Here is a 24,504-nt window from a genome sequence, read left to right on the forward strand (position 1 = left end):
TGCATGTATTTTCTCTGCTTGGGCCTGAAGTATCTCATAACATTTTCAAAGACTGAGACCTGTAATATCCAAACCAGCTGTCATGAAAGGGGCGCCCGGGTGGCTCAGTCGTTAAGCGTCTGCCTTTGGCTCAGGTCATGATCTCAAGGTCCTGGGATCCAGCCCCGCATCGGGCTCCCTGCTCAGCGGGAAGCCTGCTTCTCCCTCTCCCACTCCCCCTGCTTGTGTTCCCTTTCTCGCTGTGTCTCTCTCTGTCAAATAAATAAATAAAATCTTAAAAAAAAAAAAAAAAATAGATGCTCACGATGAAACAAGCATGTGACCCCAAGGCATAGAGAGTCTAGAGTAAGAGGTTCCCCACTCCCTCCTGCCTCCCAGCCTGGACAGACAGTCTGCCCCCACATGAAACACCCCAGACTAGCTTGGCCCTCCGCTGGCTGGCGTCTGCTGGCTCTTCAGGCATTTAAACAGCAGCAGCCAAAGAAGGAAAAAATGTGTGCCGGACGCTTCCAGGGATGCTCTATGTGCCTCTGGCGGGGCCTGCTCCCTCCTTGCCTCCGGGGCCTCTTCAGGGGGTATCTTCTTCCATGAGCAGTTGTAAGGGGGGAAAGCCACATGGCTTAAAGCAACAGCTCAGGAGACGTTAGGAAAGAATGACATGGTGACTTTTAATAGCTCATGAGACCTGATGGATGCTGGAATCCCTCACCCCAGAAAAAGCATCACACACCACTTGCTGTGGACTGCTTTGGGGGTTCATCTAGGCTACCTCAAACAGCCTTTGGTCTCAAGAATCCTGATCCTCTCACTTAATTTTACGTAAGACCTTCACAGGAGATGGCCGGTTATTTGATGACAATGTCTAAAAACACCATCAAAACTGAATTCACTATCCTTTGGTGTTAGTTTTTAAATATATTATATAAAATACTTAGCTTGGGAGGTTGAACATGCTTGAAAATTGTATCAATAACCAATTAGATGTCCCATCAGGGGAAGGATCTTGGACACTAGTAAGATGTGCATTTCTTTCTCCTTTTCTGTATTTGCGTATTTTTAAATGCTGTGTAATTACTGTAAAAAGGTTAAGTGACTGCCTGATCTGGTGAGATAGAGGAAGAGAGAGGGTAGAGCAGAAAGCTAACATTGCAGTCAAAATATACGGGCAGGGAGAGAGAAGAGAGAAGGACACTGAGTGGAGGGCAGACGAGAAAGCAAAGCACATGGAGCCGGAAAGGAAAACTGTCCCGGAGTCCCCTCTTGGCTCAGTGCTTGGGTTTCACACGTAACTCAGGTGGGCTGTGACGCCCCCCACCCCGGCCCCCCATGGTCACAGCTCTGGTATGGTCATTGTAGGTTTGGAAAAGCATGCAGTGGAACTGGGGATCCTATAAATGGGACCAGGGACAGCTGGAGTCCCTCCCCCTTTCTCCCCTTGAAATCCAAAGAAGGGGCCCAAGGTGCCCCCACCTGCCCTGGGGGCCCGAGAAGATACAGTGGAAGCTCTAGATCCTGGAAGGCGTGGTTTCGGGTTGCATGGCTCCTGTGTGCTTGGGGCCTGCCACTTGAAATGCATAAACAAGCTAATAAAGGGAGAGCTTTCTGCAGTGCCGTCAGGGGTCAGCGTTGGAAGTGGAGGTCAGGGGCCTATTGTGGGCTCCCCCCAGGCACCGCTCCAGCCTCTTCTCCAACCCCTGTCTCCCCAGTGCTCAGTGACCTGTGGAAAGGGCTACAAACAAAGGCTCGTCTCCTGTAGCGAGATTTACACCGGGAAGGAGAATTATGAGTACAGCTACCAAACCACCATCAACTGCCCGGGCACTCAGCCACCCAGCGTCCACCCCTGCTACCTGAGGGAGTGCCCCGTCTCAGCCACCTGGAGAGTCGGCAACTGGGGGAGCGTAAGTAGACCACCTGGTCAGCAAATCCGAAAGCGCTGGGATCCCCAACTCCATCTTAAACACGCCCCGCCTGACCCATCCAAAGTGATTCTCCTCGCAGCAGAGATGATAGGAAGACACGGGAGTTAGAGTCTTGGAATGGGCTCATGGGAAGTGAAGGGTTCTCTTCTTGGGTGGCAGGATGGCCCCGGTGCGTAGAGCGTGGGCCCCGAAGCCGGACAGCCTCACTGTGCGTCCCAGTGCCACTACGTCCCAGTTGAATGCAAAGTGCAACACTCTTGAGTCTCAGTTTCCTCATCTGCAAAATGGGTGGTTGTGAAGAAGAACTGAGTTAATATGCCAACAGCTCTCAGATTATGATAGCAAATGTCAAGTTACCTGTATTTTACCACAGGGCTTTTAAAAACAAGCTCCTAGAACTCTGTCACATAGTAAGAGTGACAGAAGAGTTAGTCATTGCTTCTGGTCAAGAAGTCAATAATATCCTCACCCCTCTTTAACAGGAATATTTCATTGCATTAGGGGTACAATAAGTGAGACTATTTTAAATTGGGACTTCCCTGGAATCTTGCCACCGCCCCGGGCTCCGGACTCCTAGGTTCTCAGTGTTGGAAAGCGATGAAGTGAAAATACAGGATCAGTTGAAAGTGGTTAGGGTTTGATTGCCTGCTCCACCATGACCTTGAACAAATTTCTTGACATGTGGGCCCTAGTTTCCTCTCTGTAAAAATAGAATAATGGTAGTACTACCTCAGAGAATTCTTGTGAGGCTTAAATGAGAATATATATATATATATCTCATAATATGTACACATACCTATGTCTATATAAATACACATGTAAGACACATCTATGTATAAGTGGGTATCATGCTTAGCACAGAGACGGGCCCACCGTAAGTGTCCCGTACACGTCGGCTGCTGGTGTTCAGCAGCCTGGGGTCTGAAATGACACTCTGGACGTGATGTCTCGGGCTGTGAGCTGCGCACCACAGAGCCCGCGCTCAGGAGTGGCATCCCTGACTCTGCTCTGCCTTGTAGTGCTCGGTGTCCTGTGGCGTGGGAGTGACACACAGATCTGTGCAATGTTTGACCAACGAGGACCAGCCCAGCCACCTGTGCCCTGCTGATATGAAGCCGGAAGAGAGGAAAACATGTCACAATATCTATCACTGTAAGTCGGCCCGCAGAAGCCATCTTTCTGCAGCACGGAGAACAGGGTTTCTTGGTTTCTTTGTCTGTTGGCCTACCCTTTGTGGAAATCGAGAATTTATAAGAGAAATAAGGACTGGGGATGTAATGCACAGCATGATGCCTGTAGTGAAGACGGCTTTTGGTACATCTGAAAGTTGCTAAGAGAGTCGACCCTACAAATTCTCATCAAAAGGGAAAAAACATTTTTGTCTTTCTTTTTTGTTTCTCTCTGAAATGATGGGTGTTAACTAAACTGATTGTAATTATTCACGGTGTATGGAGGTCAAGTCATTATGCGATACAACCTTAAACCCATAGGGTGCTACGTGTCTGTTACCTCTCCATAAACCTGAAAGAAAAAATAAAGGAAACATTTATCCCCAAAAAGGGAAAGAATTTATTTTAAAGAAATTGTCCCCCTTTTTAAAAGCAAAATAGTGTCACTACATCAAAAACTAATGATGTATTGTATGGTGACTAGCATAACATAATAAAATTAAATTAAATTAAAAAAAGAAAAAGAAAAAGAAAATAGTGTGAACAGGGTATTCACTCCACAGGCGATTGGTGGACTGCATGGAGCATCACACTCCGTTTTTGCATTTCGTGTTTTCTAGGTGAGTTACCCCAAAACTGCAAGGAGGTAAAGAGACTGAAAAGTACCAGTGAAGACGGTGAATATGTCCTGCTCATCAAAGGAAAGCTCCTGAAGGTGAACGTTGGACGTCAGTCATTATTTCTAGAATGATTTGGGAGTGCATGGCGCAGGGTGTCATCGTCTCATTGCTGAGCTGATCTTCATCGGTTATTTCTGGTCTGTCTTTCAGATCTTCTGTGCAGGGATGCAGTCAGACCACCCCAAAGAGTACATTACCCTAGTCCATGGCGACTCAGAGAATTTCTCCGAGGTGTACGGGCACAGGTAGGAGAGCCCAGGCTCAGAAGAGCACAGACAGCTGCACATCCCTGGAAATACCTGCCCATCCTTACCAGAACATTCTCTCTGTAATACAGGTTGCACAACCCAACCGAGTGTCCCTACAACGGGAGCCGACGGGATGACTGCCAGTGTCGGAAGGACTACACAGCAGCTGGGTTTTCCAGCTTCCAGAAAATCAGGATAGACTTGACGACAATGCAGATCATCAGTAAGTCCAGTGGAATGTCACAGGGGAGGGAATGTGCTCACGAGTCTCTCCATTCAGCCATCAAGCTGCTTCCTGCTCACTGGCTAGGGACGAGGCTCTGAGATGCCGAGGGGAGCAAGATGAGCTGCCTGAGGTCCAGTGACGACAACCCCCGCCCAAGCTGCGTGGGGGTGGGGTTTGCTCCTTTCTGTTCCCTGCTTTCCAGCCAGTCCCCGGAAAGCGCCTAGCACAGGGCGGAGCTCCATCAGACTCGGGGTAAGAGAATGAATGGAGGAGGTGAAGGCCTCTAAAGGGTACTACTGCACTGTGGGGTGACAGGGCAGCATCCCCCCAAACAGGACACTGGATCTGAGAACTGAAGGTCAACTAGAGTTGTTGCCGGATTTAGCCATGCACAGGGTATCAGTGTGGGGAAGCAGAAGTTTTTAAGGGAGAAGAAAGAGCAGATACAAACCTCAAAGCTAAGAGACTCGTGTGGAATCACCCGTCCCCCCCCCCCAGGGCTCCCCCTTGAAGAGTATACACAGGTGCAGGGGCATATGCCTAGTTTTATCTGATTGTTGATTTACGGAAGAAAATTGGTATACAGACTTACCTTTTTTTGGCATATATTTTTAAAGATTTTATTTATTTATTTGATAGAGAGAGAGAGAGAGAGAACACAAGCAGGGGGAGTGGGGGAGGGAGAAGCAGACTCCCTGCCGAGCAGGGAGCCCGATACAGGGCTCGATCCCGGGACCCTGGGATCATGACCTGAGCCGAAGGCAGACGCTTAACCGACTGAGCCACCCAGGCATCCCCAGACTTACCTTTTTAAACTAGCCTCCATGTGAGCTGATTTCATACCCCAGGCCACATCACATTTTTTTTAGGGACATTAATCCTAGGCGTGGTTAAAGACAGCTAAACTATCCAAACATGTTCCCTCAAATGGAGGAAAAACAGAAATCATGAATAATTAATTTTTTCCTCATTAACATGGCTCCCATAATATTGCACTGCTTTCTTCTTGTGATAGATTAAACTTGATTTGTACCAAGATACTTTTTATTGCCTTCAGCCAGCCTGACGCGGGCTCAAGGCAGAGAGTCTGCAGTTTCTTGCTCAGGAAAACGCTGCAGCTAAGACCCGGGGCTTCTCTGCTCTGAAGCTGCAAGGACCCCTTTCCCGGCGGGACAGAAAACTCCTATTTCCCTCCCCCTGGAGCGTGGGTAACTGCAGAAAGAGTAAGGCCTTTTGCTGTTCCCGAAAGGCTAGGTGAAAGGTAAAAAGCTGCCTTCTGCCTTCTGTTCCACGAGCGACAGCTTTTGGGGGATTCGCACTTGAATTCCTCCTGATCTGTGGTCCCCATTTGTAGGGCTGCTCTCAGGATCTCCAAAGAGGGTTAAAAACACAAGCATTGTTTTTATTGGCTTTTTTTTTAAACTACAAGTGAGCCCCAAACTTGAGAAACTGCCATTAATACTTTCAAGATGTGGGTTCTAATTGCTCCACATTTTGGCAATGGTAGTGCATAGGCCATGGGAGGACAGATGAAGCCTCGGGGAATAACTCCTAAGTAGCTGGAAATGCTTTTGTGGCTTACTGCCTCCTATCCTTAAGCCTGGGAGGCGGTATTCGGGAGACCCACAACCATCCAAGGACTCTATATTTAATGGAGGTGGCTCACATATTTATGTATATGAAAACCGGTTCCAAAGTCATCTTAAACCCCCCTTTTGGCTTCCATACCATGAAGAGACTGTGCAGATAAAACCCAGGGAACAAGACTCTTGGAACTACAAATATAATGGGGAAAAAGCAAGTGCACATCTGGATCTGTTTGCTCACTAATGATACTTTGGATTTTTTTTCCCCCTCTCCTAATCCCTCTTACTCTTTCTCTTGCTACACTCCTTCCCTTCTGCCTCCCTGGGACCAACCTGTCCCTTCTGTGCCTTTTTTGCCCTTCTCTCTCCTCTCCCTTTCTCCAAAACCCCACAGCCACTGACTTACAGTTTGCCAGGACGAGCGAAGGGCACCCCGTCCCTTTTGCCACAGCTGGGGACTGCTACAGTGCCGCCAAGTGCCCACAGGTACGTGCTGGGGGCTCCCCTGACCGAGGACCCACAGCCCACCCTGCCCCCAGGGGCCCCTTGGCTGCATCTGCCCCCCGGAACGCAGTTAGAACAGCTGTTCTGGAGGGCCATGTGTGCCCGCCTGCGTCAGGAGACAGGCTCAGCAATGCTCAGAGCTGCCAATGTAGCAATTCCTAGTGTTTCCCGAGGAACTGATCAGAGCAAACTTCTGCATTCATCAAAATGCACCTATTAAGTGGTAAAAGCCCAGAAGTAAATGAGACGTCGGATGGCAGGGGATTGCTTAAACAAATCATGATGGTTAATAAGATGAATATTACACAGTGACATGCTGCTCTGTGTTTCCTGACTGGCTCTTGAAGAAAATAAAAAGCCCTGCTTTGTAGCCTTTGCCAGTTTCCAAGGTGTAAATAGTCTCCTTCCGCCCCACCCCCACCCCACCCCAGTAACCTGATTTCAAGCCCGTGATGTTCTGTCACTAAATGGAGCTCACACGCCCGGGTCAGCCATTAAAAATTCTAAACGTTGCATGATACAGAAAAATTCTTATCCCTACTTCACGTGTATAAAACGTATCGTGTTCAGACCAGAAGTGCAAGTTTAGCATCGCCTACTGGATTCCCTCCTCAGCAGAGTCGCTGACCGGCCATGGCCGTGCCGGACTCTACTTCTATGCTTTCTTGCCTCTTTACGGGCGTGGCAAGCTTTAACTTGCCCTTTGAAACATGCTGTCATAATAACCAGCCCACTGCCAAATTTGCAAAGCAGGCATCAGTCTTTGCGAGAAGCTTCTGCCCTGAGAAGCGATAAGGAACTTGGTGATCGGTGATCTCGGGCAGGAGAACTTGGCCCCTCGTTCTTGGTCTGGTTCGCATGCGGTCTTCACAAGGCTGTTGCTAAACTCTGGGTCAGGAATTTCCCACTTTGCCGACAGGCCTTCAAAAGTCTGGGGACTAGGACTGGGAGATGCATTTGGAATCCCAGGCACTGTCTCCCCAGGATGGATTTACGCCCAACCACAGAGACCATCCAAAGACAAACACATCTGAATTTTCTTTTAGTGAAGTGTTTTCTCAGCCCCCAGCTTCAGAAAGCAATGCTAAACATTTTAGAGAAGTGAAAAGGAAGCTCTCAGGGAGAAAGAAAATAAACAAAGGGCATAATGGTAAAAGGGGGCCTCTCCTCTATTACCCAGGAATTGAAAACTTTTGAAGTGCTGTTTCTTAAAGCAGCTGATGACTTCAAACACCCCATTGGTATGGGTTGCATTTTAACAGCTAATAGATGAGCCCTGTCCTGCCTTTTTCAAAAGTCAGGAGGATTTCCTTGTTTCTCTGTGCGCATCTTTGGGGAAGTTTAAGTAAATGAAAGGTAATCTGCATTAATTTCTTTTAATAGTTCGGAGAGAAATGAACTTATTGATTTGCTAAATCCTGCCCCCGAAGCAGTTACTAAATGAGAAAACCCAAAGCCTAGTGAGAAGCTAATTTATATTTTTCCTAGCCCATTCCTCAAACCGTATTGGGCACTTTGAGAATTCAATTCCTCAGACATGGATTGAGCACCAGCTATGTGGGTATGAAAGCCGTGAGTGTTGCAGATCGGTTTTCCAGGGAAAGATCTGTAGGAGCAAACTTGTGCGACGTGCTTGGGAACAGACGGTTCCTCCCATGACCTAACGATTGCACAGAAGTCAAAGCAGAGGGCCATTCTGTTTGCGACCTTGCTTCCTTCTCCCCCTCCACGCTGTTGCTTTGGGGATTTATTTAGCAATAAGAATGGGTCCCCCCCTCCCCCCGAGAGCCCCCAACTGAAAATACAGCCAGAATGTGGTTTTTCTCTTCTGATCACCGGGGATGCGGCATTATCATGGTTGATGCTGGTATCGGTCACATTTATAGAGGGTTTCCTAGATTGTAGACTTTGCCCAGCATTTCTGAGACTGTAGCATGTGATCCCCACAGCAGCCGGTGAGAATGCCCCCCGTTTACAGATGAGAAAATGGAGCCACCGAGAGGTTGGGTAGCTTGCCCCAACCCACACAGCTGGTGCTCAGTAGAGGCCCGATTCGATCCCAAGGGTGTCTGAGTGCAAACCCACGCTGGCCAAGGTGTCCGCCTGACACCACGTGCAGACAAGACTTTGCAGCCTTCCCTTTTGTCCCAACAAAGAACAAAACCTCTTTGTCTCAGGCACATCTTTTGCAAATCTCTCTGGATCCTCTAGCATACGCATAACTCTGAATTACTTTTACTCTCTCACATCAGCAACAGGAGGTAGTAGCTGTCACTCTCAGGCCCTCTACCCCCTGAGGATGAGGGACAAATATGTCCCACCTGGAGCTAAGAGGATAGTAAGTCTTTACTCCTTGGGTGGCCCTCAACTTAAGGTGGTGCTTATCAGCAGAAAATGGAGGTCCCCCGTGCTGGGGAAGGTGGAAAGAGAATGAGGAGGAAGACCTCCTGTTCTGGGAGGTGCATCATGAGGTGCACCCCCTCACTCTGAGAGAGCAGGTCTGCCTAGCCGTGCGTGTGGCACGTGCTCAGGTTCCGAACCCCCCGATCAGCTGGGGGCGTTCTTGAGCTAGAAGCCAGGTCAGCAGCCTGGACCTTCCAAGAACCTTGAGGTCGAAGCCAATCCAGTCTACCTTCTCCTGCAGTGCAGGTGGGGGTGGGGGGGGACTGTCAGCCTGGAAAGCAGGATGGGGTTGGTGGGAAAAGAGGGATCCTGGGCAGTGATGCGGTCTGGACATTATGAACGGTATGAACACCCGCCTCGGGGCAGGCAGTAGAGATGAGGAGGTGGCCGGTGGGACAGGGAGGGGATGGTGCAGCACGGAGAGGCCTGTGTCTGGGGAGGCCGGGCACGGAGGGCTTTGTGCTTCAGCCCAGCCGCAGTCATGGACATCTGTTGAGGCTCTTTGACATAACAGCTGCTAACATCTATCATTTATGAAAGAGTACTATCATAAAATAATTTCCAAAAATGTATCTAAGATATCACCTACTCTCTGCCAGGTTATGAGTTAGGTGCATTATAGCTTCTAATTCCCTACTAACCCATTTTACAGATGGACTCAGGAAAGTGAAGCCGTTCGCCTGAGGTCACACTGAAAGTAGAGGAGTCTGGATTCTAGGAAAAATCCATCCTCTACACCAGAGTTTCTCAACCTCAGCACTATTGATGTTTTGGGCTGGATCATTCTCTGTTGTGGGAACTGTGCTGTGCATTGCAGGATATTTGGCAAGATCTCTGAGGCTAGTAACACACCCACACATACACACACCTGCCAGTTAGGACAACCAAAAATATCTCTAGAAATTGCGACTATCTGGGGGCAAAATTGTCCTCTATTGAGAGCCACTAACTTAGACCAGACTAATCACTTCTGTGAGTTGGAATCTTATCTGTCCCCATGTTATAGATGTGGAATCTAAGGCCTCAAAGGGGTTTCTAAACTCTGCTAAACTCTGAAAATATGAATGGCACTGGTATGGAGAGGAAACCTACAGAGTACACCTAGTCCCAGATGTCGGAGTGGACGAGCTAGGATGGAATATTTATTAAGAATCTATCAAGTGCTTGGTCATGTGTTACAAACTATTACTGATGAAAATAAAGCAATACCAAGGCCCTCCCGTCACTAAGCTTACTGTTCTATTGGAGTCAACAACCAACACAGAACACCTGCTACCAGTATTTCTGAGCATCTACTAGGTACCAGCCACGTCTGCTTGGCTAATTTCACTCAGCCCTCCCTGCAGTACTCCGAGGCAGGTACTGCTATTATCTTCCATTTTACAGATGGACAAACTGAGTTTCTGAGAGACTAAAAAAAAAAAAAAAATCTGTCCAGGATTTCATGGCGAGGGGGGGGCCTGGGTGAGGGAAGAGCCGAATTTTTACATTTAGCTCTGGCTGGTGGGGAGTGTCCACCTCACTGCCCTCCTCCTCCTGCTCCTTGCTTTATTAAAGACTGCTTTGACAAAGTAGGGATTGTGTAAGGTTCGGAGAGGAAGAGAGGAAGCATTCGCTGTGAGCCTTTTGGTGCAGAACATTTTAAATTCTGAAACTGCTCCTTGGGGGGTAGGAAGCCTCAACAGACTATTTCAGGTGCTGTGCGGAGTCAGTTTTGAAAGCGAGACAGAGACAGAGGGGAAAAGCAAGACAGGAGCTCTGCTGCAGCGGCTCCTTAGAAATAAACCTGGAAACCCTGAGCCCCTGCTTTGAAAAGAACCCCGGAGCGGGTTGGGATCGGGGATCCGGGGCGTGGAAGAGGCGGCCCGGCCGCAGGCCCTGTAGAGCGGGCCGCGCGCGCCCTCTGCTGGCGATCTCGGAGAACGCGCCTCTCCTTTGAAGTCCCGCCCCGCTGTGCTTAGTGCGCAGAGCGCTCAGCGCGGCAGGGAGCGGTAGCCCAGGAAGCTTTGGCAGCGAGATCTTGTTAGAAAAATTACACTGTGACATTTTGTTCCTGAAGGAATCCGATAATTGTGAGCAACATCAGGATTGCTGTGTTAGGGAGGCAAAATGGCGCTGGTTGAGAGCAAGGGCTTTGAAGTCAGGAAAATGTGAGTTGGACCCTCACTGTATCCTGCAGAAGTTACTCACCTCCGCTGGGCCTCAGTTTCCCCATCTGTAAAGAGAACCCCTTCACAGTGCTCTTACGAGGATGCATGAGATGATGCATGTAAAGTGCCTACCCCAGATCTCCCCCCCTCCCTCCAGGAAAACCCTCATTAATTAGTAGCGATCATAATTAATTAATGTCTTCCTTTCCAAGGTCCCTTTTATTGTGTGGTCTTTGCTTAGGACATCACGTGGACTAAAAACCTCTTTCCTTGGCCATTTATTACAGGGTCGTTTTAGCATCAACCTTTACGGAACCGGCCTCTCTTTAACTGAATCAGCCAGATGGATATCACAAGGGAATTACGCTGTCTCCGACATTAAGAAGTCCCCGGTAAGGTTACCTAGTGGCTTCGGATGGGTTTTGTTTTCTCTTTCCTTCCTTCCGTGTTCATCTGTTGTGGTGGTGCTAGAGGAACGAATGTGCTTTCCCACGTCCTCAAACCATTCTGCAAAGTGTCAGGAAGAGAATGTAGGAAATGAATGGAAGGTGAAGCATGTGGAAGTGCGTGTATCAGAAAGAGCCTTGCTTCCCTTCTGGTGAATTCTTCCCTGAGTTGTGAACCTGTGAGCCATCCAAGTAATTAGACGATGCTTAACCGGGAACCTGAAAGCAGGAGGAAGCCTCTAAGAGAGGGTGTGGTTCAGACACTTTGCAGTTAGCCAACATGAGATTCTTTTTGTGAACTTAAGGAAAAAGATGTTTGTTGGTTGTTTTAAGAAAACTTGAAATATGAAAGAGGCTGGAAGAAAGGAAGAACTTACCAGGTGATGTTTCCGGGGAGTTAGAGAAGCCCTCGGGGGTCCCACACTAACCAGCTCTTCATGCTCGGTAATCTTGCCACTCAGGGTGTGGTCCACACGGAGCACCAGCATCACCTGAGGCTCGTGGCAAGTGCAGTTTCGGGGGCCCCAGAGCTTCTCAGTCAGGATCTGCCGCTGAACAAGGTCGCCAGGTAGATCATCTACCTGGGTCTAAGCATGGGTCTACGCAACTGTTTCTCAGCGCTTTTTCTTAGAACCACCCGGGAAAGCTTAAAATGCATGTGCCCCCGGCCCCAGCCTGATCCTTTGAATGGGAACCTGAGGCAGGGGTAGAATTTTAAACTCCCTGGGCAATTCTCTTGTAGAGCCAGGGCAGAAACTGCTGCCTGTTAACAGCCTTCCCTCAGAACTTCTGAGCACCTGGGACAGGAACCTGACCCGTGGACAAATGGGAAATTGACCAGAGTATGACCCAGGGTCTCAAGTCCTGCTTCAGCCAGGACCCCCACCCCGTGTATCAGAAAGAGCTTTGCTTCTGATACACAGAAATGTGGGGAGGAGAGGAGAAAGAAGATGAGAACTGGAGAAGCAGGTATCATTCCAAAGTAGGGTTGCCAGCTCAAATACAGGATGCCCAGGTAAATTGGAATTTGAAATAAACAGGCAACAGTTTTTTGTTTTTTGTTTTTACTGTAAGCTTGTCTTAAACATTGCACGGGACGTATTTATTCTAAAAAAATTATTTCTTTGAAATTTACATCTAACTCGGTGTCCTGTATTTTTATTTGCTAAACCTTACCAAAATCAGAATATAAAGAAGAAATTCAAGCTGCTTCCCCCCAGGAAGAAACATCCACTTGTGACTTCTGGGGGAAATCCGAGAGTTTCCCGAGCCCATTTATTTTTTAGCTGCCAGGGTTAAATTTGTCTATGAAAAAAAAAATCTTACTCCCTTTTTTCTCTAAGCCAGTCAACCACCTCAAATCTGATTCACTAAATGGCCGTATTGATTGCTCATAAATCATTAATGTTTTCCTTTACACTGAAAGGAATAAAGAAAACCACAGCCAGCCTCAGGAGGGGCTCAAAAATGTACATTTCCAACAATTTCCTGGGTGGTGCTGATGCCCCTGGCCTAGGACCACATTTAAGAACCACTGACCTATTAAATCAACCTCAGAACCTTCTTTTCAAAGTTGGACCTTTTAATTTCCCCAAATAACCAGTGTTCCGTGTAATGGAACACAGTTTGCAAAACTGTATAATGTCCTGCTCCCACCATTACCTGCCACCATGTCCCCAAGGGACTGAGGCCTGGTTCCTCTGTGGCACTCAGACCCTGGCTAGTCATCATCCTCTCCTCTCCAGATGGCCCTGCTCTGATTCAGCCTCAGCTCATCACTCCTTACTTTTCTTCCCTTTTCTGCGGGAAGCTACAGGGGAAAAGGCACAGTTCTCCAAACCCGGTTGGCAATAAAATGTTTTCCCCAAGCAAAACTGTAGGGAAACTAGTCACATCCAGGATAAAATTGAATCACCAGAACCACTGTCTCATCATCAGGAAGAGAACCGGTAAAAATAAGTCTCATTGTCAGGTTCGCTGGGGGCTCCCCAGGTGTCATGGAAAGACATTTCTCCTATTTGTAACTAATAAAAATAACTACTTTTATAATTGAAATAGCTACCCTTATTGGGCACATTACGTGCATTAAACCCCATTTTCCCAGCTTTCTCATCAAACCTGGAAAGGGAGTTTGAGAAGGTGGGTGAGGGTTGGCACACGATGTTGCTTTGGGGGAGGGATCCCGGGTCCCAGCCACCAGCAGGCAGCCCCCAGTGCTGAAGTGAAAGCTTCCAGTGGTTGCAGAGTACAGAGGTTCAGCTCGCAGACTCTCAAGTAGGGTTGCCTGCTCCCGCACTTACTAGCTCTTGAGCAAGTTATTTAACTTCTTGAGGGGTGGGGTGGGGCGTGGTTCCTTCATCCCTAAAATGAGGATCGTGGCTGGGTTCCTTTAGGGCATACATGAAATAGGGTCCAAAAGCTGGCTGCACGTCCCTGGCAAACAGCAGGCTCATTTGAGGTGTTAGCTCTTAATGTTAGCACGCTTCCCTGCCCTGAGGCTTGCAGTCAGGTTTTAGAAGCTGGCCAAGGTGACGGAGGAAATAGGCCGGCTTGAGATGGAAAAGTGGAAGGACCGGGGACTGTGGCCTGAGCTGGGGCTGAGTCTGGACCTGGCTGGCACCCTGAGCACCATGGGGGTCCTGTCCCTGCGCCCCCACCCCCACCCCAGCTGGGAATGGGAATGAGGCCAGGGGTCCTTGGACCAGGGGTGCTTTAGCTTCCCCAGCTGTGCTCAGGAACTAGTGAGTTTCTACTCTGCTTGTGGGTGAGGGACAGACAGACAGACAGGGGAGCATGACCCAGATGTGAGATTGGAGAGAACATGTTGAAATACCAAACTCCTCTACCAGTGACATTCCGTGCACCCTCAACTCATGAACGTGCCCTTGGCCCCATCCAGAGGTCCTGTGCAGCTCCACACGCCCATTCTCAGAGCTGCTCTCTGACCCTCTGTCTGGGAGGAGGTTCTGGAACAGTCTTGAGAGCTGAGCAGAGTGAGGGGAGGTTCACTTCCGGCTACATGAGAGAGGTGCCCACCAGTCTCTTTGCTTCTTTGCATGCCTGGGGAAGCTGTGGGGTCAGCAAGGAGTGAGGGGCCTGTGTTTCTGAGGCTTGGCTGCCTGGCCCTAAGCCCTAACCACATTCCTTATGCTGGGAGAAGTGTTGTAGATTGAAGAATTGCTTTGAAATTAAAAATGAATGAACTCTCTATTGTCAGAGAGGAAATGGACTCAATTTATATCTTTTAGCTCAATTACAACCAGTGGAGTTTAGGTAACACGAGATAAAGGTGGGGTGGGGGGCAGGGTGCATGTGTATACATGGAACGGAATCAGTTCTCATTCATCTCCCATGCACTGCCTCTAACCTGCAACTCACTTTGAAAATCAACTATCCACAAGTATAAAAATCATATTATAGGCCAGTAGAGAAAAATTACATTTTATACATGTGCATTTTTTCTTCTATACATTCCTATAGAAGCTTGATGTTTAAATATATATATATTTTTTAAGGTTTTATTTATTTGAGAGAGAGAGTGAGAGAGAGCACAAGAGCAGGGTGAGGGGCAGAGGGAGAAGCAGACTCCCCCCTGAGCAGGGAGCCCAATGTCAGACTCCATCCTGGGACTCCAGGATCATGAGCTGAGCCGAAGGCAGACACTTAACCAACTGAGCCACCCAGTCTCCCGATGTTTTAAATATATTCTAAATGTTAGGCAATGTATATATTCACATATATGTGACTGCCTAGGGTTATAGTGGGAAATACACACACATACACATATTCATATGCATAGATAGATAGATAGATAGATAGATAGATAGATAGATAGATAGATAATCTCCTGTGTTTTATGGGCAGTTCACCATCAGCACACTCCAAAGAAATATAAATAAACACACTTCAGTCAAAGATGTGCTGACTCTTCTAAATTACATGAGCCTACTTTCCCTAGTCATATTGACTGAGAAAACCGAAAAAAATAGTGAGAGGTATGAAATATAAACTATTCATAATGGAACAGAGAGTCACTCGTTTTAATTATATGTAATAGCTCAAACTAAGCTAACAAAATATTCATTTGAAAGAGATTTTTAGAGGGCTTGCTCTAATGAAGAAATAAAAATGATTTATAATTAGTGTTTCATTGTATGTGAGCGGGTACTTCTAAGATGCTGGAAAATATACCTTTTTCTCTAAAATAGGCACTGTTTCCATAACAATCATGTTTATGCTAATCATTTTCTTAGTATTTTTTTTCTTTGTACTCTGTAGTAAAAATGATAAGTTTTAGCTCAGACTTTATCTAAATCAAATTAACAGAGTCCCAATTAGTAAAATAGCATGAACGTTGCAAAGCCATTATCAGCAACTTTATAACTACCCAGACTTTTCCTCATCTCCATGAGAACAGGCTATAATGGAGATTCACACATAAAAACTACTTTTATGATAATAATAGCTAATATTTTTTGAGCACGTTCATTTGGCCAAGTAGTCTGCTAAGTACTTTATATACATCTTTGCATTTACAGCACACCTCTGAGGGGAGACCGATATTATCCCCATTTTGCAGATGCACCAGGAAACCGAGACTTAGAGAGGTTATTTAAAAATGCAGTACCAGCCCCAGGCAGTCTGACCCTGGTTCTCTCCACTGCTGGGTCAGGAGAGAGTGTGGATAAAGCATGAGCTTGGTTGAGACAGAAGACATTCCAGCGCATCAGCATTCTCCAGGCCTGCAGACCAGTCTGTGGAGAAGGTTCCTAGCTAGAACCTTCTAGAAGGTAGAAGGCTGGAGCTAGCTAGAAGGCTGGTCTGGCATCAGATTCAGTTGGTGGTGTCAGACTAGCTCCAGAATTAATATGAGCCCCTAAACGCAGGACCAGTTAGGGTCTTAGAAATCAGTTTTCCACCTCAGTATCACTCATAATCAAAGGCAAGCAAATTTTTCAAAGAGAAACTATTTTGTTCTCTTTATTTGTTAAATTGGCAAAGTTTTTTTTCTTTCTTTTTAAATGAGATGATCCAGTATTTGCAAGAGACTTTCAGAGTTTGGCCAGAGGAAGCAGATCTTCACACCCTAGACCCAGTTCTGGGAATGTAGCCCAAAGATATCCTGAAATGCAGGCACAAATAAGGTTCATCACAATGTTGTTCCCAATAGTGGAAAATGTGAAACATCTAAGGTGGCAAACATTGTGCAGGAATGGAGGGGTGAAGGGTGGCTAATATGACATGGTAGATTTACACAGTGAGATATGCTGTTACAATTAGACAGGGAGTTCTTTGAAACATGGTCAAGTGTTAGGGGACCAAATTAGCCAAGCAATCTGAATTGCCGGTCCAAAAGAAGAGTGTACATCAGCTTCAGCCTCTCATTCACTCATTTATTCATTCATTGAACAAATGTGTATTTAGTATCACTCTGAGCCATACACTGTTGGGTTCTGGAGACCTTGGAATTGAAAAATACATTGGCCTTACCATCATGGGGCTTACATTGTAGCAGGAAGACAGATGTAAAGAAAGAATTACCCAGTTTTACAGGATGCTGTGTGACAGGTAACTGGGGAAGGAAGGTATCTGAGAGGAAGTGGCCCCTGGGTTGGGTTCTGAAGAATTTAACAGTCAAAAGGTGGGGTGGTCCAGTGCACAAAGAGGGAGAGGGACACGGAAGAGAGTTCCAATTATAGGGAATGGCATCATATGTGCAAAGGCCCTCTGTTATAAGGGGCATGTCAGAAGAACAACCCAAAGAAATGCAGAGGTCAGGGGTGGGAGAGAGGGAAAGGATGGTATCTGGAGAGTCACAAGATGAATCTGGAGAGGCAGGAAGGGATAGACTGGGGGCCAGCAAACTCCTTCTGTGAAAAACTAAATAATTTATACTTATTTATAAACATTTTAGACTTTGCCAGCCAGGAGGCAAAATCAATAATATTATATATGTATTTATATGACAAGAGTGGAAAGAAATTTGCACAAAATTTTTATTGATTCAATTTTAAAAATAATAATTGAGTTCAAATTTTTTTGTCATACATTTTTACCAATGAGAAGAATGGAATATTCACAGAGAATAATATCTTGCTTAATTAGCTGAATATTTTGCCTAATTCTCTATTATCAAAATTGGTTTTAAGTGTTTATTAATGCTGATCAGAGATGAGATTTTCTGATTTCATCTTTATAAATATTTTTTTACACAAACACTGATATAGTCCACAACCATATAATTTTCATTGAGCATATTCATGGCTTGGCAAGCATTTCTAAAATTCTATTAGATTTTTCTCGATACTCGCCCTTCAGCATGTCATTACATTGCAGATTAAGCACTTGCTATTGAAGGCAAGATGGAAACTCCTCAATTGCCTTGTTACATGGATTTTGAAGTATGATATTTTCTTTGCACTTACATCAAAGTCCAAAAGATGCTGCTGGAATGGCAGCTCAGGCTCAGAAAATATATCATGCCAAAAATTTATGTGGCATGAGCTGTAGCTTCTTGTTTTAACTTTCAGTTGAATGGAAAGTACATAAAGCAGCCTAACATTACTTATGATTGGAGCAATGTTAATTGCCATTACAATGACTTCACCATGGTATAAATTGTGCCTGTAAGTAGAAGTCTTGCCTTGAAATTTAAGTTCAGTTCCCTAGGAAATATTGTCAAATCCATAGCAAAAGCTAATGTCCAAAGCCAGTGAGTGTCCAGTGACAGCGATGGAGAGCAGTTCTCATTCAGAAGAATTTTAATCCCAGTCCTGAGCTCAACAGTTCACAGTAGAACTTTATCATGGCTCAGTTATCAAACTGCTGGGTGGTAGCATGAGTCGGGGTGTACAGCTTCTTTTTTTTTTTTTTTTTAAGAATTTATTTATTTATTTGAGAGAGAACACCTGAGAGGGGATAGGGTCAGAGGACTAAGCAGACTCCCTGCCGAGCAGGGAGCCCGATGCGGGAGTGAATCTAGGGACTCCAGGATCATGACTTGAGCCGAAGGCAGTCGCTTAACCAACTGAGCCACCCAGGTGCCCTACGTGTACAGCTTCTATACAACAGGTGATGGATAAGTTCACAATAGCAAAAGATGTTCATCCTTGATACTGCTGGTTCCGTAACACCTGATAGATTCTTATATTTTCCACAGAGTGCCTACTGAGGGATAATACATGAATAATTATAGGCTTCAAACATCTTACACTTTTTAAAAGATTTTATTTATTTATGTGAGAGAGTGAGTGAGCGCACAGGCGCGAGAGAGAAAGAGAGCATAGAGGTAGAGTGGGAGGGAGAAGCAGACTTCCCGCTGAGCGGAGAGCCCGACACAGGGCTCGATCCCAGGACCCCGAGATCATGACCTGAACTGAAGGCAGATGCTTAACTGACTGAACAACCCAGGTGCCCCAACATCTTACATTTTTATGAGCTTTGTAAATTTGGCCAACTAACGCTTTCTCTGCGTCTCCATATTTTTTACACCTGTCAGTTGTCTACACATCTTGGTAGATTCCACTTCAGTTATTCGGCACTAGTGTTTCCTTAACCTCTTTGAAATTTTCTTGCCTGAACTCATTCTACACAGACTCTTCATAGCAGCGAATTCTTGAGTCACTTCAGACTTGGCATCACCTCCTCAAATAAACAACAGAATAATATTGATGCTATCGGGCGCCTGGGTGGCTCAGATGGTTAAGCATCTGCCTTCGGCTCAGGTCATGATCTCGGGGTCCTAGGATCGAGTCCCGCATCGGGCTCCCTGCTCCTTGGGAGCCTGCTTCTCCCTCTGCCTCTCTCTCTCTCTCTGTCTGTCTGTCATGAATAAATAAAATCTTAAAAAAAGGGCGCCTGGGTGGCTCAGTTGGTTGAGCAGCTGCCTTCAGCTCAGGTCATGATCCTGGAGTCCCAGGATGGAGTCCCGCATCAGGCTTCCTGCTCAGCGGGGAGTCTGCTTCTCCCTCTGACCCTCCCCCCTCTCATGTGCTTTCTCTCTCTCTCTCTCATTCTCTCTCTCTCAAATAAATAAATAAAATCTTTAAAAAAAAATCTTAAAAAATATATATATATATCAATGCTATCCACCTATCAGTCAAAAAATACCACCCACAATTATTTGCCTTGTGTTTTAATTGATTATGGATGTTGCTTTCAATATCACTAACTCCTCAAGCAGCTGTTCCTACCGAAAGGATAATAGTCTTAAAACAGTGTATTTTCTCTGGACACATTTGTTCAGCTGTTCAATGAAACAAGACTGGGGTACATACGCTGTTTTCCCTGCTTGGCTAACACATCAGCCACTTGGAAACTTAGTTTCATTGTTTATTTTTACTCTGTTTCATGACTTATTGTGAGGAGGAAATTGCACGGTGGTGAGATCTTCAGTTGTGAACTTTCAAAATGTATGACCATTGCTTTCCTTGTGAGTTGGGATTGTGTGATGAGGCTGAGGTTGGCAGCATTGGCGTATGCTGCATCCTCCTTGTGTGGCTGTCGTGTCATGACATGAGAAACACAATGCTTTGCCACCTCAGTTTGATAAAAGAAAAGCTCCTATGCCAAGGTGCCTTAAAAGAGCAACACTCGAAGTCACTTTTGTTTCCTGGTTCTGACATGATGGTGTAGCTGATAATAAAATAAAGCAAAATGTTACGATAGGGCAATCCGCACAGCATTCCCAACACTGCCAAGGTGCACTGGTGTTACCGTGATTTACAATGTGCTGAGCAGCAGTGTTAAAGCAAAATGAGAACTGTCACCACTACGCATCCTGCTCTGGGAGCCTGAACACAGGCACAGACATTAAATGAATGAATGAACGGGGCTGTGCTCCAGTAAAACTTTATTATGGATACCGAAATTTGAATTCCCATCATTTTCACATGTCAGGAAATAGCATTCTTGGTTTGCTCCTTCTCAACCATTTAAAAATGTGAACACTCTTCTTGATTTATGGGCCGTACAGAAATAGGCGGCAGGCTGCACGGGGCCCACAGAGCCTAGTTGGTCAGCCCCGGTTTTAGGCCACTTGAGGATGTTGGGCTCTGCTTCTGTTCGGAAGGCTTCCCTCCTGGGCATGCAAGGGAGATTTGCCCAAAGCCGGGGCAGCCCTGGGAACACCAGCCAGGCAGGTAGTCTGAGCACGGGCATTTCCTTGCAGGACGGTACCCGAGTCGTAGGAAAATGCGGTGGTTACTGCGGAAAATGTACTCCGTCCTCTGGCACTGGCCTGGAGGTTCGAATTTTATAGTCAAGGTAAGTCAGTCCCGCATTTCTCTCTCTTTCTCTCTCCTGTTCTTTCTGTAAACTCATGACTAGCAAATGGAGGTGGGTCAGTTGCCCCCAGACAGGTTAGTATGAAGCACCTTGAAAGTGATTCAGTACTATTCTACCTTTTTCTCTCCTGCTCATCTGCCCTCACGTGATTGAGGTCCTCTGTGCTCCACGCTGGGATGTGAGGTCCCTAGGCTTCTCTGCATCAGATTCCTCTGTGGTATTCATTTGAGATACTTACCAGATTCCATCTCTAGAGGTCCTTAGGTCTCTGGCACATCTAACCATCTGTATTTTTGATACAGGGAATTCTGACTCAAGTGACCTATGGATTCATGTTTGAGATGCTGCCCAAGAGTATTGCAGTAGTAATATTAATGACATTCGGTGAGCCCTATGTGTCAGGCACCGTGCTGAGCACTCTGCAGGCATTATTTCCCTGAATCCTCACAATAAAGCCACAAGATGGGGCTGTTATCCTCATTTTACAGATAGAAGCTGAGGCCCACAGAGCGAAGTGGCTCACTTAAGGTCCCAGTAGTTTCCTTTAGCAGAACCCATCAGTGCTCTCCACCAAAGCCAGGGCTCTTGATTAATATGCTGTTCCACACATTTGTGACTCAGTGTCATCCAAGGGCTAGCGTGATCAGCATCACCTGGGAACCTTGTGGGATGCCAACTCTCAGGCCTGACCCTAGACCTACAACCAGAATCTCTATTTTAACAAATCTGCAAGAGAGTCACGCATGGTAAGGTTTGACAGTGCCTGGTCTAACTACCTTATGCTGCCACATGCTCGCTCTGCTGGGCAGAGGACTGAATTGGTCACTCTTTCTTGTCCCAGTGCCTTCAGCTGCAATGGATAAGTTCAGCCAATTCGATGAGCCTTCTACAACTTATTTCAAGCTTTCAGCAGCCCATTCTCCTGTAGGGCTCTTCAAGATCCTGACATAGGCGTACCTACCTGACATTTATGTATCAGTATTTCACCGTTGCATTAAACATCCATATTCAAAATGATGATCTTAAATTAGGATTGTTTCCATTGCAAGAGGTAACAGGAAAAAAAGGAAATTTACCGCCTTAAGTACCTGAGAAATCCAAGCAGTGGGCTAGCTTCAGGCATAGCTGGATCCAGAGGCTCAAATGGACTCATCAAGACCCTTTTGTACTCCCATCAGAGGGCAAGGCTTGCTTCATTCTCAGGCAGACCATCTCCCCCATTCCATGGTCCCTGGCAGCTCTAGGCTTACATCATTTTTGCAGCTCATGGCCCCAGATAAATGCTCACCTCCCGCATCCATTCTGCACAAGAACTCAGGCTCTCTTTGGTCACATGGGCACTTCTAAACCAATCACAATGTCCAGGAGACTGAGATCATGTACCCGCCTGGAGGTGGGTGATTGACAGCTTCATTTAGAAGAGGAAGAAGGAGTTTATTGGAAAAGAGGAGATGGGATGGAGGCAGGCAAAGTCAGGTATCCACTAGAGAGCCCCATTTTATATGTATTTTACATCTAGTAAAATAGTTTTGTATGTGTTTATGTGTAGTAAAATTTCTGTGAGTGTATATACATAATATTTACATGTATGTCTAGAAAAAAACTAGAAGGAAATGTACCAATATTTGAAGAGCATTTTCTCACGTGAGAGATTTCAGGCTAGTAGTTTTTTATTTTATTCTTTTTATACTCCCTGGAAATGTTCATGTTTCTTATAGCAAACTTATGTCACTTTTAAAATCTAGAGAAAATAGTGTCATTTTTAAAATTCTATATGTAAAAATGTATAGATTACCTACTTTTGACTTATGTATGGCATTTGAGACAGATGGTTTACATTTCTTATTTATTTTCAGGTGCTCTGAAGAGGAAACCACTATGGGATGGATGAAGGATAGTAATGCAATACCTCCACCTTAAATTTGTGTGTGTGTGTGTGTGTGTGAGGACTTGTATGAGTGCGTGTGTGTGTACATATGCACATATATACATATACACACATATATGTACATACATATACGTACATATACATATATGTACACACATATATGTACATATATGTGTGTATATATGTGGAATATCCTAATGATGTAAAGTTTAATATTTATGTTTGAAATTATTTATTGTGATGTAATATTTTTGTACGTAAAATGATTCTATTATGACTGCCTTTTGCATTATTTTGTCCCTTGCAGTCAGATCACTGCATTTTACGTACTCTACATTATATGTAGTATTATGACAAAAGTGATCCTTCATTATCACGGTACACTATTGTTTACTTTCTATCTGTAAATATTTTATTGTTACTTTTTAAAATTGTACTTCATTTTTTTAAAACAACCTAGCTGCCATCAAGGTGCTACAGGAGTTGTGTAAGTGTACTTTGGCATTTCTAGGAAAGTATCAGCCAATAAGTAACGTAGTGATGTCACAGATCATTCCAGCTATTAGTTATGTTAACTATTCAGTTTCATGTGATCTCTGGGAAAAAAAAAAATTGCTGCCTTGGTGCTATATATTGTATATATTTAAGTGATCATCAGCCTCAGAAATGTAAACATTTTTAATAAAAGGGAGGAATGGAAGGACACTTTGCAATGGACAGAATCACTTGGAAAAATAAGACCAGCTTGTTTATCCTTATTTTTGGACATGCCTATTTTGGAAGAGAGTTGGACTCTGTTCTTCTTTTTTGTTATTGTTGTTAATACTTTGCTTCAGTTCATGGTGCCTGGAGCTCTCTGAAGTTAAATGGAGGGTACCCCAAAGCAACTTCATTACAGAGTGATACTGAGAAAGTGGGATCCTCTCAACATTTTGCCAAGATGTTCTAAAGTGGTGTCCAAGTTTATCAGTGGCAAGACAGAGGATGCTCAGGATGGGATGACCTTCAGCACTCCCAGCACACCTGGAGAAGTTCAGAACCGGTTCTTAGTCATCACGATTGCCTTTTGCATAAACACCTTGGCTGGTGCCATGACTTCTCGTCAGGATGTGAGCCTAGGACCCTGCCAGTGTCCATGGCTGCTATACCATAATCAGCATTTGTGAGAAGACATAAACTGTGGAGTACAAGACGCCTGAGTCTTTCTGATTTTCCATTAATGCACTGCTTGTTACTTATTTCCAAAATGGAAGTTGAAGTCAGTGTCCTTCTGCCCTTCTGACCTGATTGAAGGGAAATCATTACCAGTGGCCCATGGCAGGTGCTCGCTTTGAGAAATCCTACCCACCTCCACAACCTGAAGAGATTAGAAAAAACCTGGCAGTAACCTCCAACCTCAAACAAACTCCAGAGTGCTCCAGAAGAAGTTATACTCAGTGTAGGAATAAGTGTTATTCTCCTTTATTAATACATTGTGAAATATACTATGAATAAATACCATGAGCACATCCAAATGTGTGTTTTATGTGGTTTCTGGACTCTTGATTCAAGTAGGAATGAAAATATGTCTAATTTTTTAAGATTGCCGGATTGAGAAGCAAGGCATATTTTCATAATCCCATCGATTACAGTTGCCACTCCAGAAATTAATAAGGGATGGGGATGGTCCCCAAGGTCTGCTTTTTCACCCAAAATCAGTTGAAGTGGTTCTGAAAGAGACATGATTCTTTTGTCTGTGTGATGGGGAACAAATGGACAAATAAAAGAGGAGATTAAGTGGGCTTGGGGGCTTCATTGTTAATTTTATATAGCAGGAGTTTCTACTCTGTGGACTTAATGGTGTCTAGGGAAATAAGGAAATCAAATAAACAGCAAATAGTAAGTGGGCATCCACCATATGCCAGCCCCTCTTCTGAATTGTTTTAGCTCATCCTCATAACCACCAAGTAGAAGTTCACAGACAGTGAATAAGTGGCAGTCCCCGAAAGCCCCTTGTG

At 45.5% G+C, this 24,504-nt stretch overlaps 1 protein-coding gene across 7 annotated transcripts in view; it reads left to right on the plus strand.

The window, feature by feature from the left end:
• The window catches only part of ADAMTS9 (ADAM metallopeptidase with thrombospondin type 1 motif 9), a 164,398-nt gene extending 140,377 nt beyond the window's left edge, over positions 1 to 24,021 (plus strand). For 6 of the 7 annotated variants that reach the window (XM_064594102.1, XM_064594119.1, XM_064594118.1 and 3 more), the window contains 9 exons: positions 1,707 to 1,901; positions 2,942 to 3,074; positions 3,712 to 3,806; positions 3,922 to 4,016; positions 4,109 to 4,242; positions 6,226 to 6,317; positions 11,176 to 11,280; positions 20,504 to 20,598; positions 22,476 to 24,021. In XM_064594102.1, the coding sequence (XP_064450172.1) occupies positions 1,707 to 1,901; positions 2,942 to 3,074; positions 3,712 to 3,806; positions 3,922 to 4,016; positions 4,109 to 4,242; positions 6,226 to 6,317; positions 11,176 to 11,280; positions 20,504 to 20,593 (939 nt within the window). In that variant the 3' untranslated portion in view covers positions 20,594 to 20,598; positions 22,476 to 24,021. Of the gene's footprint in view, positions 1 to 1,706; positions 1,902 to 2,941; positions 3,075 to 3,711; positions 3,807 to 3,921; positions 4,017 to 4,108; positions 4,243 to 6,225; positions 6,318 to 11,175; positions 11,281 to 20,503; positions 20,599 to 22,475 lie in introns of those variants that run through there. The other variant, XM_064594124.1, reaches the window with a different exon arrangement.
• Positions 24,022 to 24,504: the final 483 nt, after the last annotated feature.

Source organism: Mirounga angustirostris, unplaced genomic scaffold (assembly GCF_029215605.1).
Source record: "Mirounga angustirostris isolate CCGP_5_RB_7025 unplaced genomic scaffold, mMirAng1.0.hap1 SCAF_1, whole genome shotgun sequence".
Classification (NCBI taxonomy): Eukaryota; Metazoa; Chordata; class Mammalia; order Carnivora; family Phocidae; genus Mirounga; species Mirounga angustirostris.